This window comes from Leopardus geoffroyi, chromosome D2, assembly GCF_018350155.1.
Source record: "Leopardus geoffroyi isolate Oge1 chromosome D2, O.geoffroyi_Oge1_pat1.0, whole genome shotgun sequence".
Lineage (NCBI taxonomy): Eukaryota > Metazoa > Chordata > Mammalia > Carnivora > Felidae > Leopardus > Leopardus geoffroyi.
The window spans coordinates 12609229-12625901 of NC_059334.1; the positions used below are offsets into that span (position 1 = coordinate 12609229).

Genomic DNA, 16673 nt, shown 5'->3' on the forward strand with positions numbered 1-16673 from the left:
GGTCCACGCTGGACGTGGAGCCTACTTAAACAACAACAACCAAAGGAACCATTCATCTTGACTTAAGCCCATTATGACACTACTCATTGAAAACCTGCAGCACACAGAACAATTATTATTATCAATTATATTAATAATAATATCAATAATTAATATTAATAATAACATCAACATTAATATTATTATTATTATTAATTATCACAATATAATTAATAACAATTAATAATAATTGCTTCAGATTCTGTATCTCGCTCTCTGCCCTTCCCCCGTTGGCGCTTTGTCTCTCTCTCTCAAAAATAAACATTATATATATTTTTTTTAAAAGAAGGACCCTGCACTTGGTTTAATGACCTAATATCACTGTCTTGAAATTCTTACCATGTTTTGAACCAGGACCCTGCATTTTCGTTTTGCACTAGGCTCCACAAATTATGAAAATGCTCAGAAAGGTATAACACACTGTGCTGACTGATTAATGTCCCCAAAGCTGTGAGTGTATTACCTTATAGGCCAAAAAGGACTTTGAAGAAGTGATTAAGAATTTTAAGGGCTGGCACCCACCCATCCACCTGCCCAATAAACAAGCTCTCAAAAAAAAATTGAGATGGAGAGATTACCCTGGATTATCTGGGTGGGCCCCATGTAATCACAGGGGTCTTTATCAGAGGGAGGCAGAAGAGTTAGGGTCAGCAAGAGAAGGCATGTGACAATGGAAGAGGAGGGAGTGAAATGTGATAATGTGGGGCACAGTCATGACCTGAGGAATGCAGGTGGCTTTTAGAGGCTGGAATGGGCGAGGAAACATATTGCCCCCTAAAGCCTTTAGAAGAAATGCAGCCTGGCTGATATAATTTGGGGTTCCGGTCTTCGGAAGCTTAGGTCACTAAATTTATGCTAATTTGTTATAGAAGCGGTGGGAAAGTAATACACACTACATAAATGTATGGTGATGTATTACTAATTCTCTAGAAATCAAGGCTGTTAATAAAACGAGTAGCAGCTATCATTTATTGAACACTTCTTTGTGCTAGGCACCCTACTAAGCCCTTTATGTATGTAATCTATGTAATCTTACGTAATCCTAGAACAATGTCTGAGGTGGGTATTATTGTCTTCACTTACAGATGAACAAATTGAGGCTCACAGAGGTTAAGTAACTTGTCTAAAGACCCATAACAAACTAGGATGTTTTAGAGGCGGGAATTGAACCCGCTCTGTATCACTTCCAGTTCTTCTATGCGTATAGCCCCGTTCCAATACATCATTATAAACGATTGGGTTTGTTCCCATTCTTCAACGTGCATTGTGCTTCTCTCATCAGAGGAGAGGGAGTGGGCCGGGGAAGAGAGGACATCCACGTCCGGGGCGTATAAAATAAAAGAGGAGCCGAAGTCACCTCTCCAAGTAGCAGGTGGAGGTGGTTGATTCTTATAAGGCACTTGCAGTAGATGTGAAGCCACAGAACACTGAATGAACCAAGAAAACGCTTCGGCTCGAAAGTCGAAGATCCTGCACCACTGGTTCCACATTTGCGTAGGTAGCGGGCGGATCCCGAAGCCTGGCGGCTGTGCGATGTTAGGGAGCAACCGTACGGGGCGGGGCGGGGCGGCCCCCTCTCTCCCCGGTTTCCAGGAGCAACCGCCCGGGGAGGGGGAGCGGAGGCGGCGGCCGGCCGGGAGGAGCGCTCCCCGCGCCACCTCCTCTTGTTTTGGAGGCCCTCGTGGTCCTGCCTCATTGGCCGCCGTGGAGCCCAAGGCCCCGGGGAGGCGGAGCGGCCTCCGCAGTTGTAGTTCCCGGGTTCTCGCGGCCCCCTGCCCCGCCTTCCGGCAGGAGGCCCCCTCGCGGCCGCGCGAGACCACAACTCCCACAAGGCCCCGCGCTCGGAGGGGGCGTGGCCGGGGCGAAGGGGAAGCCGGGGGCGGGGCCGCCTAGGGGATGAAGTGGGGGCGCTCGGCTCTTCAGCCTCACTCGCAGCTGCCGGGAGCTGGGGAGAGCGGCCCCCTCCTCGGGACGGGCGTGCAGACCTCTGACCCTGGAGCCTCTTAGCCGCCGGGAGCCGTCCCCTTGGGTCGTCGCCCGGGCCGCCCGCCGTTCCCCGGCCCCGAGGGGCCCGGCCGGCCGCGGTGGGGGGAGAGGTCAGCATGAGCTGGGGGCCCCGGCGGGCCGGCGCCGGGCAGGGGGCGGCGGCCGCAGTGCAGCTGCTGGTCACCCTGAGCTTCCTCCCGAGCGTCGTCGAGGCCCAGGTGAGCCCGAGTGATGGCGGGGCGGGGACGCCGGCCGAACGCCCGCGGCGGTGGCGAACGGGCCGGGGCTGGGGCTCCGGGAGAGGGCCGGCGCCGGACCCCGAGGGGGATTTCTGGCGAGCGGAAAGGGGCCGGGGTCTGGAACCGAACCGTCACGTCCAGGAAACGTCCGCGAGCCGCGTGCCGTGTGCGGGGGATGGCGACGCTCGCGGGGTGATGGCAGCAAAAAGAGGAAGATGGTGACGGTCCCCTGAGGTGTTTTCGTTTTCCTTTTCCGATTTTTTTAAGCGGCTGGGAGTGTGGCGGGAGAGGAGACGGGAATGAAAACGTCATCAGCGGTTTGGGGGAGACAAGACGCGTAGAAACGGTGAAGCCCTCCCGTCCCTCCCAGGAGGGAGGGGAGGTGGACCCCGCGCCCCGCAGAAGTGGGGTGGATAGGGAGGGGACGGGACTCACTAACTTGCTTGAACTTCTGGGGCTCTCTAAGCCCCTCGGCTGCTACCCTCGCTCTGGCATCTTTCCTTGGGACTGCTGTATTTCCACCCAACTTGTGGCACCTCCAGATGAGCCCAAGCAAGAGACGTGGGGGGGGGGGGTGGGGGGGGGGTGGGGGGGGAGCTGGCCTTTGTAGGTCTGTGAGCAGCGAGGTGATGGCAGGAGGGTGAGCTAGAGTTGAGGGGCTGCCTTTGTGAAACAGTGTTACTACAGACGTGTTGTCAACACGCCGGACGTGGGAAGGTTAGCTGACCACAGCCTTGTGCCTGGAGAGCGGTGCTGACTGCTTTTCTACGGAAGATTTTGAATAGACTGCCAGGTGCAGCCGCGCCTTGTCTGCACCTGCTGCAAAGTGGCAAAACTGCTAAGAGAGAGAGAGGAAGGAACCGTGTCTCAGGTGGCTCGATAATGAGGGGAGATGTCATTGTAGGCAATTAATACTCACTGCTGAGAAAAACCGAAGCTGTGAGTGGAGCCGTGTAAACATGTTTTTCTGACTGTTCGCACGCTGTTTTCAGGGCGTTAGGGTGTCCTGCACAAAGTCCCAGAATGCCTGAATAGTCTGTTTTGTTCGCGTTTGGGTATTTTTTCAAATGAATGATGTGCTAAAAATGAAAGGGGGCAGACTTGGTTTTGGTATTGGTGAGCGTGTTAAAATGCAGATTCTCTGGCCCTGCCGCCGCCGCATGTTCTGATTTCGTGGATCCGGATGTGCCCCAGGGATCAGCAATTTTAAATGAGCCGTGTAAGTAGCTGTAATGCAATTATCCTTTGAGCTACCTTTTGAACCCCACCTAGAAAACACTGAAGTAGCGGAAATCTGGGTGGGAGTATCTACTATATTAATAAAAAGTAAATTTCCCAAATTACCTTTAGCAAAATAATAATCTAATCACTGGTTGGGTGATTGTTTTTGAGTGGCATGTACATTTAGATATTTTTCTAAAATGGGATTCTTGTCATTTTTCCTTTTTATGCCTTATATTAGTTGTATACGTTGCCATCAATCTAGAAGCTTCATTTTAGTCCTCTTTATCTGCTAGTTACATGTTTTATAATTGCACGTTACACATGCCATTTATTAAGGTAAAATTTTAATTTTATTGTATTTAAATGAATATATGGAATTTCATCATGTCCAAATGAATACCTGTAGTTTAAAAATTAAAGATTTGTACATATTCAAAGTAGCATTGTTCCAAACAGTCCTCAAAAGTGGATACGTTTGGTTTTTGTTTCCAGTGGTACTTTCTAATATAGAAGTTGGAGCACATTTTAGATAGTATTTTAATCTCTAACACGTTTAAATATACATTATCTCATTTTATTGGATACTTCTCAGAAGTGGGGCTATTGAGGTAACTGAAGTTCAAAAAGCTTACGTGACGAATACCACACTTGTTAAGTGAACAAGGTTGAACTGGACCCCTCGTAGGCCCCGTTTTCTTCTGTGCAGTACATCTCTGTATGCCTGCTTCTTTGGGGTATAGAAATCTGAGGGAGACCCAGGAAAATAAAAAAAGTGCAACTAAGATAGTTCTTTTTTGTTGGGGGTGGGGGAAGGAAGCCCAATAAAGCATAAAGGGAAGAATTTGATTTAAAAAAGAAAACACCTGGGGCACTTGGGTGGCTCAGTCGGCTAAGCGTCCGACTTCAACTCAGGTCACGATCTCACAGTTTGTGGGTTCGAGCCCCGCGTCAGGCTCTGTGCTGACGGCTCAGAGCCTGGAGCCTGTTTCAGATTCTGTGTCTCCCTCTCTCTCTGACTCTCCCCCGTTCATGCTCCATCTCTCTCTGTCTCAAAAATAAATAAAAACGTTAAAAAAAATTTTTTTAAATAAAAAAAGAAAAAAGAAAACACCTCCGTTTAAAAGAAATCATTTAAGGACAGGACTATATCGACTATGTCTCCTTGCAGTGAAAGCATAAAGTTATTTTTGCACACTTAAAATGATAGGCATTTGTATATCTCATACTCCGTTTTCTTATAAATTAAATGCGAATGGGCTTTGTAGTCTGGAAAGCACTAGAAACTAAAGACCTAGTGCATACAAATGATATGACAAGTTAATCTTCCTGTAAAGAAGTAATTTTAGTCAGATGTATTTTTAAATCTTTCTAAATGCATTTCTGAGGTGGCATGAAATCAAAGAATACATAGAGCTCCCCTGCCCCCAGCCCCCAGTGGAAAGTCAGACGTTGAGACTCAAACAGTGCTGTTCCAGTCCATGACCCTGAGGATTTCCCCCAAACCCTGAAGACCCTGAGTTTCTGCTTTAATTGCTCCTTGGTGTGGAATGGACAAGAAATAAGGGTTGTGTGCCCAAAGAGAGGAAACTAAAAGAAGACCCCGTCATAAAGCTTGAACTCCAAAGAGCTACGGCCTCAACATGAGAAATGAATCCTACCAGGAACAAGGGGAGAGTAAGAAACTTGCCAGGGAAGGGGAGGGGGGGAACTCCCTCGAGAATTTGTAACCATGAACTTGTTCCTATAAAGGTTTGCAGGCCAAATTCATGCCACCTATGCTGGGAAAAGCTTCAAGTGGAAAATTTGATTTATAGCAGACCCAGGTTGGTATGCCCCCAGCTTACTGGTAAAAGCAAATGTCCATCCCCTCTGGAGGAATTTATTTTCAACCCAAACCCTAAAGAAGTCTTTAAGAGCCCATGCCAAGGAGAATAAGCAGCTAATAGTCAAAAATCACAAAACACAAGGCACCGTGAATGAGATAATAGAAATATAGCCTATAGAAAAAGACCTGTGATAACCTTAGATTCTGAAAATATCAGACATAATTTAAACACATGAGACATAGTGAGTTTAAATACAAAGGGGTGGGGGGCAAAGATAGGGACACTGACCTGAAACTGTGAAAAGGGAACAAGAGATTTTAAAGAATGATCAAAAAGATTACAACAGTGTGATAGGATTTCTAGAGATGAAATTAAAAACTCCATGGATGGATTAAATAGCTGATTATATCCAGCAGAAGAAATGATTCCTGAATCAGGCATCCATTTTATGTCTTATTCTAATCCTCCAATTCTTTTCCTTTTTTTTTTTTTTTTTTAATGTTTATTTATTTTTGAGAGACAGAGACAGAGGGAGACACAGAATCCGGAGCAGGCTCCAGGCTCTGAGCTGTCGGCACAGAGCCGGATCCCAAGATCATGACCTGAGCTGAAGTTGGGTGCTTGACCGACTGAGCCACCCAGGCGCCCCACTTTTCCTTTTCTTCGTTTCGTACTTCATACTAACAATGTAATCCATGTTTATTCACCCATTTGTCTCTGTACCCTCACATTTTGCCTTCCAATGGATTACCATAGATGAACTGTGAACTCTTATCAAAAGCCAATCCCTCTCATATATTAGGTCCCAGTTTCTTCTTTGAAGATCGTGTTTTGAGCAAATCTTTTTTCTCTCCTGGATCATTAATTTTTCCTTGTCTGATGGATTGTTACTGTCATCCTAAAACATACTGTTAATTCTGTTTTAAAGTTCTGTCTTGACCCACCCATCTTTTCTGGCTCTGCTCCATTTTTCTGTTCCCCTTTATGGAAAAACTCCTCAAAGGAATTATCTTTATTCGTCCTATTCTGGTCCTCTCGCCAGCCTATTCCAGTCAGACTTTTGCCCCTACCTCTCCGAAACTGTTCTTGTCAAGGTCATTAACGTCTGTCTTGTCACTAAAGCCAATAGTTAGCTTTTAAACCTTAACTTTACCTATAGACAGCATTTTTTCCCCACAGCTCATGGCTTACTCTCCTTGAAATACCTAATTTCTTTGGGCTTTCAGGATACTGTACTTTTCTGATTTTCTTCCTTTTTTTAGGCTAGCTGTACTAGTATCCTTTGCTTATTTCTCCTCTGCTACTACTGACCGCTAGTTATTTCAGCCTCAGGTTTCAGATCGTGTACTCTTTCCCCTCTCTATCTTGGTTCTCTCATTTGGTTTCTCAGCTTTAAATACCACCTATATAACTGATTGTCAGAATCTCCAGAACAGGATTCTCAGCTTTAGATCTGGATAGGCGGGGCACCCGAGTGGCTCCTTTGGTTAAGCGTCCCACTTTTGATCTTGGCTCCGGTCATGATCTCACGGTTAGTGGGATGGAGCCCCTCATTGGGCTCAGTGCTGACAGTGTGGAGCCTCCTTGGGATTCTCTCCCTGCCTCTCTCTCTCTGTTCCTCCCCTGCTCTGTTCTCTTTTGTCTCAAAAATAAATACTAAAAAAAGAAAAACCTTGGAATTTACAGAATAATCGGAATGCCTTTTGTTATTTATAATGAGCCCCTTTTAATCACACCTATTTATGCTAATGGGAACCCCTAGATCACCTCAGGGTGGTAATGATCATCAGACACACTAAGTGGTTAGAGGGTTGGAATTTTAGCCCCACCCATAACCACTGGGACGGGGAGAGGGATGCTGGAGACAGAGCTCCGTAAAAGCTCTTGGGGCATCTGGGTGGCTCATTCGGGTGAGCGTCTGACTCCGCTCAGGTCACGATCTCACAGTTCCTGAGTTCGAGCCCTGAGTCGGGCTCTGTGCTGACAGCTCAGAGCCTAGAGCCTGCTTCAGAATCTGCCTCCCTCTCTCTCTGCCCCTCTCCTGCTAGCACTCTCTCTCAAAAATAAACATAAAAAGAAATTTGAAAAATATAAAAGCTCTTAAAACAAGATGGATGAGCTTCCAGGTGGGCGAAACATAGACTTTCTGGGAGGGTGGCTCAGAGGCATGGAAGCCCTGAACTTGCACTCCCAGTAGCTTTCCCTCTGCACCTATTCCATTTGGTGCTTCCTGAGTTGTATCTTAACAATAAACCAGTAGATATAAGGTAAGTGTTTCTCTGGTTCTATATGCCATTGCAAATTACTGAACTTGAGAGTCATTGGAACCCCCAGTTCATAGCCGGTCAGTCAGACGTACAGGTGGCCTGGAACTTGGCAGTGATACCTAAAGTGGGGATCGTGGTGTGTGACTGAACCCCTAATCTGTGAGGTCTGCTCCAACTCCAGATAGCATCAGAACTGAATTGGGTGCCCAGTTCGCGTTGGAGAGTGGGAGAATTGGTTGGTGTGAGAAAACACCAGGTTCCAGTAAAGGCCAGAGTCTTAAAATGGTCTCCTATTTCTCCTTTTTACATACGACATAGTCCTTGTCCTATTTCCTCAGGAACTTCAGGTGAGCATACTGCCTCAGGGCATTGAGCTTTGTATTCCCAGTGCTTGGCATGTGTGCCCCCACGCCCCACGTAGCACACCCCCACATAGCGCTGGCTTGTTCCTTTTCCCCCTTGAAGTATTACCAAAATTTGCCAAAATTTCACTGAGACCTTTTTAAATTATACTTTCTAAAAATAGTAGGAACTCAGTTCTGCACTGATGGTCTCCATTCCCTAGTTTTCCTGTCCCTTTATTACCATCTGGAAGCCCCTGGAGGGCAGAGATTTTTGCCTTTTTTTTTTTTTTTTTTCCCTTCTACTTCTGCATTCTCAGCACTTAGAACAGTGCAAGGCTCATGTTAGGTAGGTCCTCAAATAGGTTGAATGAATGAATGAATGAATGAAGGGAAAATAAATGCAAATTCAGAATGAAGCCCAGAAAAATAATGGGATAGTAAATTTTAAAGAGAGCTTATGAGACATGGTCTAATTTGTGTGATTGGAGTTCCAGAAGAATGTAATAGAGTGGGGAAAGCGGTACTGATTCCTGCAGGTCAGTATGAAAAAGACAACCCAGTAAAAAAATGAAAAAAAGGGGCATCCGGGTGGCTCAGTTGGTTAAGCGTCCGACTCTGGGTTTTGGCTCAGGTCATGATCTCACGGTTTGTGGGTTCAAGCCCTGCATTGAGCTTCGTGCAGGCAGTGTGGAGCCTGCTTAGGATTCTCTCTCTCTCCTTCTCTTTCTGCCCTTCCCCAGCTCTCTCTCTCTCTCTCTCAAAATAAATGAACTTTAAAAAATCTTAAAAAAAAAAAAAAAGAAAAATGAGAAAGGACAAACAGGTATTTCACACAAGGAGTAATTACAAATGCCTTATACAACATTATACCTCATTAGTACAAAAATCAGATACCCTTTCGTTCTTACTAGATTGGCAAAAATTACAACAATATCCAATATTGGTAAGGAGATAATTCAGCAGTAATTCCATCTGCTGTTGGATGGGGTTGTGAATTGGTAACCTATTTTGAAAATAAGCTATAGTAATTCCACTTTAAGCATATAAGCTGGAGAAACTCTTATACGTAATGAGGTCATGACAAACCTTTGTGTAGCATTATTTAGCTAAATCTGGAAACAACCTACATATGTTTTGTATTAGTTTCCTGTTACTGCTCTAACAAATTACCACGAATTTAGTGGCTTAACGTGGGTTTCACAGGGATAAAATCAAGGCTGCCTTTTTTTTTTTTTTTTTTTTTGGAGGCTCTAGGGGAGACTCATTCCTTGCCTTTTCCAAGCTTCTAGAGGCTGCGGTGCTTCTGGCATGTGCCCTCTTGTATCTTAGAAGCCAGTGGTGTAACATCTTCCAGTGTCTCTCTGACTCACACTCTTGGCTTCCTCTTTCAAGGTTCTTAGTATTGAGTCCACCCAAATAATCCAGTATAATCTTACCATCTCAGGATCCTTAACTTAATCATGTCTGCAAAGTCCCTTCCACCGCATACAATAACAGATTTACAAGTTTTAGGAATTAGGGTATGGATATCTTAGGGGGGCATCATTCTGCCTACCTTATGGGTCAACAGTAGAACAAATACATTATGATATTTTCATGTAATGTAACATTTACAGCAGGGAAAATGAATGAGCTACTAGAAAACTCATTATTTTGGGTAGATGTCAAAATGTTAGCAAAAGAAGTGTATTACAACATAATTCCCACAATAGATTCCATTAATATTAAAGTTCAAAAATCAGCTTTTAAGTATATTGCTTCAGGATATATATCACATGTGATGAAATTACAAAGAAAAAGAACAAAAATAAGATATTCTACCTCCGTGAGGAGGAAGATGAATGTAATTAGAAAGGGACTTAAAAAAATAGCTGTATTTGTATTTTTTAAAAAATTTTGGTGATATACAGGTTTTTGTCTTAGTAGTTGTGTTTAAGAGTTAGAAGTAGGTATGTGACAATTTTGTATACCTTACCCCAACCCCTACCACAATTAAAACATCTTTAAATTTTTTTTTTTCAACGTTTATTTATTTTTGGGACAGAGAGAGACAGAGCATGAACGGGGGAGGGGCAGAGATAGAGGGAGACACAGAATCAGAAACAGGCTCCAGGCTCTGAGCCATCAGCCCAGAGCCTGACGCGGGGCTCGAACTCACGGACCGCGAGATCGTGACCTGGCTGAAGTCGGACGCTTAACCGACTGCGCCACCCAGGCGCCCCAACATCTTTAAAAAATAAACTGTGGTGGTTTACTAACTAAAAATAAACAATTTAAGAAAAATTTATACGAAAGAGAAATATCTGGATAAAATATTTTTAAAACATAGAAAGCTTTTGGTTCTTATTTCTACCCCCCCCCCATCCCTATTACTTAGAATTTGAGGTTTTATAAATAGTAAGCTTGAGAAACGGAATGAATTTCAGTAGAGTTGGTGACAGGATCTTAGTAACTAGGATAGTAAAGCATATGGAATTCTAGAGCTAAAATTCTCATTAATGATCCTTTGTTCTTTAAAGAGGATGTACCTCTGACTCTTTATGTTGTAGAGAGTTTGGGGACTTATTTACAGCCCTAGGGGCAAAGCCTGAGAAAGAAACAACTGGGATGTTCTGGTTTCCAGGTTCTGGTCATTCTTTGCATAGATTCCTCCAGTGGATCATGTGAATGACCTTTAAAAGACTGGGTCCCCTTTTTGTTTTTAAATTTTAATTTCAATTGAGATAATTGTAGGTTCCATGCAGCTGTAAGCAATAATACAAAGAAATGCCACCTACACTTCATCTAGTTTTCCCCAATGGTAACATTTTGTAAACGTACAGTGCAGTATTATCACCAGGACATTGGCACTGATTCAGTCTGCTGGTCTTCAGATTCCCCCTTGTCTCATTTGTGTGTGTATGTATTCTTTTCACTTTTATCACGTTTAGGTTTGTGTATCCACCACCATGGTCGAGATACTCAATAATTTGATCACCACAGGGATCCTTCCTCTTGCCCTTTTATAACCACACTTGACCTCCTTTCCAACCTATGCCCCCACTCCACGTCCTTCCCTCCTCCAGTCTTTAACCCAGCAACCAATAACCTGTTCTCCATTTCCAAAATGTAAAAATGAAACCACATAGTATGTAACCTTCTGGGGTTGGCTTTTTTCACTCAGCCTGATTCCCTGAAGATTCATCCAAGATGTGGATGTCAGTGAGTCCCATTTTTAAATTTAGCGGAAGAATGTTTTATGGAAGTTTTGGATTCTGAACTCCCTTTGTAAATATCAGTTTCTGTTGCATTAATGTATACTTTGAGTAGTGGATAAAGCATGTATTTTTAAGTGTGATTGACTTAGGACTAAGTCTCATTGCTACTTGGGAAAAATTATTTTAACCGTGCTCAGCCTTAATTTTCTTAGGTGTAAAATGAGGACAATACCTATTTCATAGAATATTTTTTAAAAAATGAGGTAATTATCACCATGCCTATCATACGTGTTCCATAAATGGCAGTGGAAAAGAAAGATAAGGCTACTACAGCAGTATTCTTACAGTCTGTGACTTCTAGGTTAATCTTGGAAGAAATGGCTTCAGCATTCCAAATACTTGTTGGAATTTATGTATGTTTCATATATTTCTCTTTGGCCATTAAACATTAATGCTTAGTTCTTCAGAATAGGTGTATCTGATCCTTGTATTGTGTCTTACTTAATTGGCCATAGTAAAAAGTAAATGATTGCTTTAGTGTTTTATATCTCAGGCAATGAAGACTAGTTACCTTGAATTAACAAAGTATCTTTTTTATATAATATTACAGATTTGTTAAGGTTGGAATATCAGTAATTCACATATTTAAAGTTTTATGTTTGTATATATATTTTCCACCCCACAGGTCACCGGAGTCCTGGATGATTGCTTGTGTGATATTGATAGCATTGATAACTTTAACACCTTCAAAATCTTCCCCAAAATAAAAAAATTGCAAGAGAGAGACTACTTCCGTTATTACAAGGTACAGTTATAATTTTTGATTCCATTCGTAGCAAAGGTTTTTACACAGCTGTCTACAGATGTGACTTTTATGACCCTTTTGAAAGCCCATTTTGACTCTTCTCAGCACCCTCTGTGTGTTTTATCGTTGGAATGTATTAAGTATTGTGGTGAAACCTGATGGTCTTTTTGAACACAAAGAATCTGAACCCTCTTCCTGTGTTTGGGGGATTCGTCATCTTTCAAGTTTTGTTTTTGAGACAGAGACTCATTCCATGGAAGCTCAAAATGCCAGACTTCCCTGGTCAGCCTTCCTTGTGACGTTGCCTCCTCCATCTAGACACTGACCCAGGTTCTCTGCTGTGCTGATGGCAGTGGCCTGTGTTAGCATTGTTAGCTGTACAAAGTACCCCCGCGGCAGACGTTCACCAGAAGGGCTGGCCCCCAGGCTGAGGGTACAAGCACCATTCATAGTAAAACTGCAGAATCGGTTCTGAAACCTAGTAGTCGTCTCCAAGTATAACCATAACAGCTTAAAGGGAGGAGAAATGAGGCAACATTCAAAAGAACGGTATTTTACATTTAAGAACAATATTTTAGAAGCTGCTGTTCTGCTTTGCCTATGCTCTTGTGCTCAGCATTCAGTTGGGTTCATAAGTTCTCTGATTTTCATTTTTAGTTTATTTTAAAAATTGAGCATGATTTTACACTTTTTTTTTTTATCCTGATCCTACATAGGCTATCTTAGTCTTTAAATATTTTTGAGGATAAAAAAAATTTAGAGGAGGAACTAATGGCCATTCTTTTTATGGTACCACCAAAATCTTGAATCAATTTCCCATATTTTTGCAACACTTTGTACAGGTGTCAAATTTCTGGCAGAACACTTCTATAAGTGTCTAATTGACCAAAAGAGGGAAAGACACTTTGGTTAGCAATCCTACTTGCGTAAATATAAGGGAAGTGATTGTTTCTTAAAGGAACGTTAGAGGATGTTACAGAAGAAGGAAAAATGAAAGTTGGGTAGGCAGAAAGAACAATGTTCTAAAAAAACGTTCTACCCAATTTAACAAAATTGCTCCGTGTGTAATGGGAACATAGTCCTGTTCTCCCAAGGGAGGGTCATGCAGTAATCTAGTTAATGGATTTATCTCCATGGCAAGGATAGCAGTGATACCCACTCCTTTTCTAGTTCTGTCAACCTATGAATTAAACTAAAGGGACATTTTTTTTTTTTTTCCAACGTTTATTTATTTTTGGGACAGAGAGAGACAGAGCATGAACGGGGGAGGGGCAGAGAGAGAGGGAGACACAGAATCGGAAACAGGCTCCAGGCTCTGAGCCATCAGCCCAGAGCCCGACGCAGGGCTCGAACTCACGGACCGCGAGATCGTGACCTGGCTGAAGTCGGACGCCCAACCGACTGCGCCACCCAGGCGCCCCAAACTAAAGGGACATTTAATCACCACAGTATCCTGTTCGTGCACCAGTGGCAGAAAGGAAAGCTAAGAGAAGAGGTGAATTGTAAACATGCACATACATACTGGTGATTGAGCACGCAAGGGTGCACAGGTTGAGGCACCAGTCTGCCCCTGTCGACTGGTCAGCTGGCTGTTGTAGTTAGTGTTTACAATTTCTTGTACTATCCATTCCATTCCTTTAGTCATGGAGTATTTATTGAATGATTATTCTGTGGGAGGCCCTATTCTAAGTGCTGTGGATACAATAGTGAATAACACAAAGACTCTGACTTCATGAAGCTTTTATTCTGATTAGGAAGGCAAACAATAAACAATGAAATATAATTTCATATGGTTATACGGTAAGTGCTATGGAGAAAAATAAAGTAGGAGATACAGAGTAATTAATGGGGTGGGGATGGAAGGTAGCTTTATCTTTGACGAGGATGACCAGGAAAGGAAGGTATTCATACTGTGCTGTTTGAGTGAAGACCTACATGACGTGAAAGCCATGATGAGATACAGGGAAAGAACATTCCAGGGAAGGGGAGGAGAACTGCAGGTGTAAAGGTCTAGAGTGTTTGAGGAATAAGAAGACAGGGATAGGCTGGAGCAAAGTGAGTGAGATGGAGAGTTGGAAAAGTGGGTAGGGGCCAGATTAAAAACAAAAATTAGAAGGCCCTATTCCCCACATAAGGATGTTGAATTTTAGTGTAGGTGTGATCAGTTTCTGGAGGGATTTGTACAAAATAGACTAAGGGTGTGAGACAGGAAATAGAGAAAAACCATGTAGGAGGCTTCTGCAGATGGAAGGTAACGGGTTTGGAATAGGGCAGTAGACTTGGAAGAGGTGAAAAGTGAGCAAATGAGCATTATATCTAAGAGGTAACACCAAAAACTTGTCGGATGGTGTGAATGTAAGCTCTGAGGGTAGAGGTGAAATCAAAGATAATGCTGAGTTGTGAGCATACTACAAAAAAGTACGTCCTGACCAAGTTGATCTTATTCTAAGAATGCAAGGACAAGGCTTTTAGGTCTTTCACACAATTAAACACACATTCTTGATTTTTTTAAAATTAGGAATGATGGATACTTCCTTAACATGAACATTTTAATCCTAACATGAGCATTGCCAACCTCTTACTTGCTGGGAAATAATAGAGGAATTCACACTTAGGTGAGGGACCAAGACAGAGGCACCCATATCTCCTTTACTGTTGGAGGGATTAGTATATCACAACAGCTAGAGGATAAACATTTTTAAAGAATAAGGAAAACGGTCTCCTTTTATAAATGACAGAAGTATACTAGAAAACTCAAGTAATAAAACGAACACAAGTGATAAATGCATTAAGCTCGCAGGCTATAAAGTTAATGTACAAAAATCAATATCTTCATAAATACAAACAATAACAAGTTAGAGGATCTGATGGAAAAGAAATCCCCATTTACATAAGCAGTGTGAAAAAAGGCGAAATATATAGGAGTCAAAAACTGTGCAAGACCTAGAGGAGGAAAGCCTCAAAACCCTACTGGGAGACCCAAAAGTAGGCTTCAAGAAATGGACAGGTGTGTCTATAGCTAAAGAGGTTGGTTCTCTCCACGTTGGCGTATACGTTCAGTGTGATCCTAGTAAAAGGACCAATATTTTTTTCCTGGAGCTGGACAAGTCGTTGCAGCCTCAGTTCTCTGGGCAGCAGATGAGACCGTGGTTGGTGTGCAAGAGGTTACTGAGGGACTGCTCGTGGAAGCGACGGCTCAGGGAAGGACCGGGCGGAAGGGAGGTGAAGCTCTGGGAGTCCGCCTCTGTGGAGACCTCAGGTGACCCTCTGGGAACCCTGGAGACGGGATGGCCCTCCAGAACTCTCCCCCCTTGCCGGAGAGACCTAGGCCTCTGCAGCCCTCCATCAGTCATTTGCAGGCTGCCGTTGGAAGGAGTGGTGTGACCTTGTGCTAAGTGGCTGTCTTCGGCTGAGGCCAGCTGCCTGCAGTGTTTTTGGAAGCCCGGGGTAACAAGCCCTTCCTGAAGGATGACGTTAGCAGCATGTTCCAGTGTCCACCACAGTCCGCTCCTTGCTCTGTGTTACTAGTTTTCTGTTGCCGCCTGACAGATCAGTCTAAAATGTAGCAACTTAGGGGCGCCTGGGTGGCTAAGTTGGTTAAGCACTGGACTTCAGCTCGGGTCTTGATCTCGCCGCTCCTGAGTTCGAGCCCCACATTGGGTTCTGTGCTGACAGCTCAGAGCCTGGAGCCTGTTTCAGATTCTGTGTCTCCCTCTCTCTGCTGCTCCCCTGCTTGTGCTCTGTCTCTCTCAAAAATAAATATTAAAAAAAAAACATTTTTTTAAGTGTTTAAAATGTAGCAGCATAAAGCAGCAAACTGAGAAGGTGGGATTTGGGGAAGACCTAAAGAGAGGAGGAAAGCAAGCCATGTCGATATCTGGAGGGAGCACACCCCGTGCAGAGGGACCAGCGGGAGCAAAGGCCCTGACTCTACAGTGTGTCTCCTGTTTTGAGGAACAACCCGGGAGCCAGTGAATAAGGGGCAGAGAGCAGACGGACAGGCCACATAAGGCATTCCTGACCGTTACAGGGACTTGGGTTTTGAACTAACCCAATTTTTAGAAGTATTGGATGTGGAGTGAGAAAGTAAGGAGTCAAGAATGATGCTGGGATTTTGGCCTGAGGATCTAGAGTAATGGGGTTGCTGTTTTCTGAGATGGCAAGAAGAATGTCCTGTGGACAGATCCAAGAGGCATTGGATGCATAAGCCAGGAGTTCAAGGAACCTGCAGTTCCCAAAAGAGGTTGTCTTCAGACATCCCGAACCCTCTGCCTGGAAATCTCTTTCTCTAGGAAACCTGTATCCGAGTTCTCCCTATTTTACATGTAACTGAAGGGAGGCCTCCCCTGATTAACTCCACGGTCAGAGCTGACCGCACTCTCCTTGTGTCACCAGTTCCACGTGTTTTTGCCTCTTCCTCTGTGACGTAGGTGTTATTCACTTCATTTACCGGCTATTGATTGAGCTGTCTATTAAGTATCCCAGGCACTGGGGATAGAATAATGAAGAAGGTGAAATCTCAGTCCTTACAATGGGAGATGCAGGCAATAAGTAAATCAGAAATAGGTAGTGGTGAGTGCTATAAAAGAATAACAACAGGGTGTAGGGTGCATACTGAGTGTTACTTTAGAGAGTCTGGTCAGGGAAACTCTTTGCCGAGGTGGTATCTGAGAGAGCCCCGGCCGAGGTGAGGGGAGCAGGCCGTGAGACCTGGAGGAGCAACAGGCCAGGCAAAGAGGAGCCACT

General features: G+C 43.9%; 1 protein-coding gene across 3 annotated transcripts in view; it reads left to right on the forward strand.

Annotated features, from left to right (window-relative positions):
• Positions 1–1958: 1958 nt before the first annotated feature.
• The window catches only part of ERO1B (endoplasmic reticulum oxidoreductase 1 beta), a 61895-nt gene continuing 47180 nt past the window's right edge, over positions 1959–16673 (forward strand). The window contains exons 1-2 of one of the 3 annotated variants that reach the window (XM_045437268.1): positions 1959–2243; positions 11808–11927. In XM_045437268.1, coding sequence (XP_045293224.1) covers positions 2142–2243; positions 11808–11927 — 222 coding nt within the window. In that variant the 5' untranslated portion in view covers positions 1959–2141. The remainder of the gene's footprint in view (positions 2244–11807; positions 11928–16673) is intronic. The other 2 variants (XM_045437269.1, XM_045437267.1) reach the window with 2 other exon arrangements.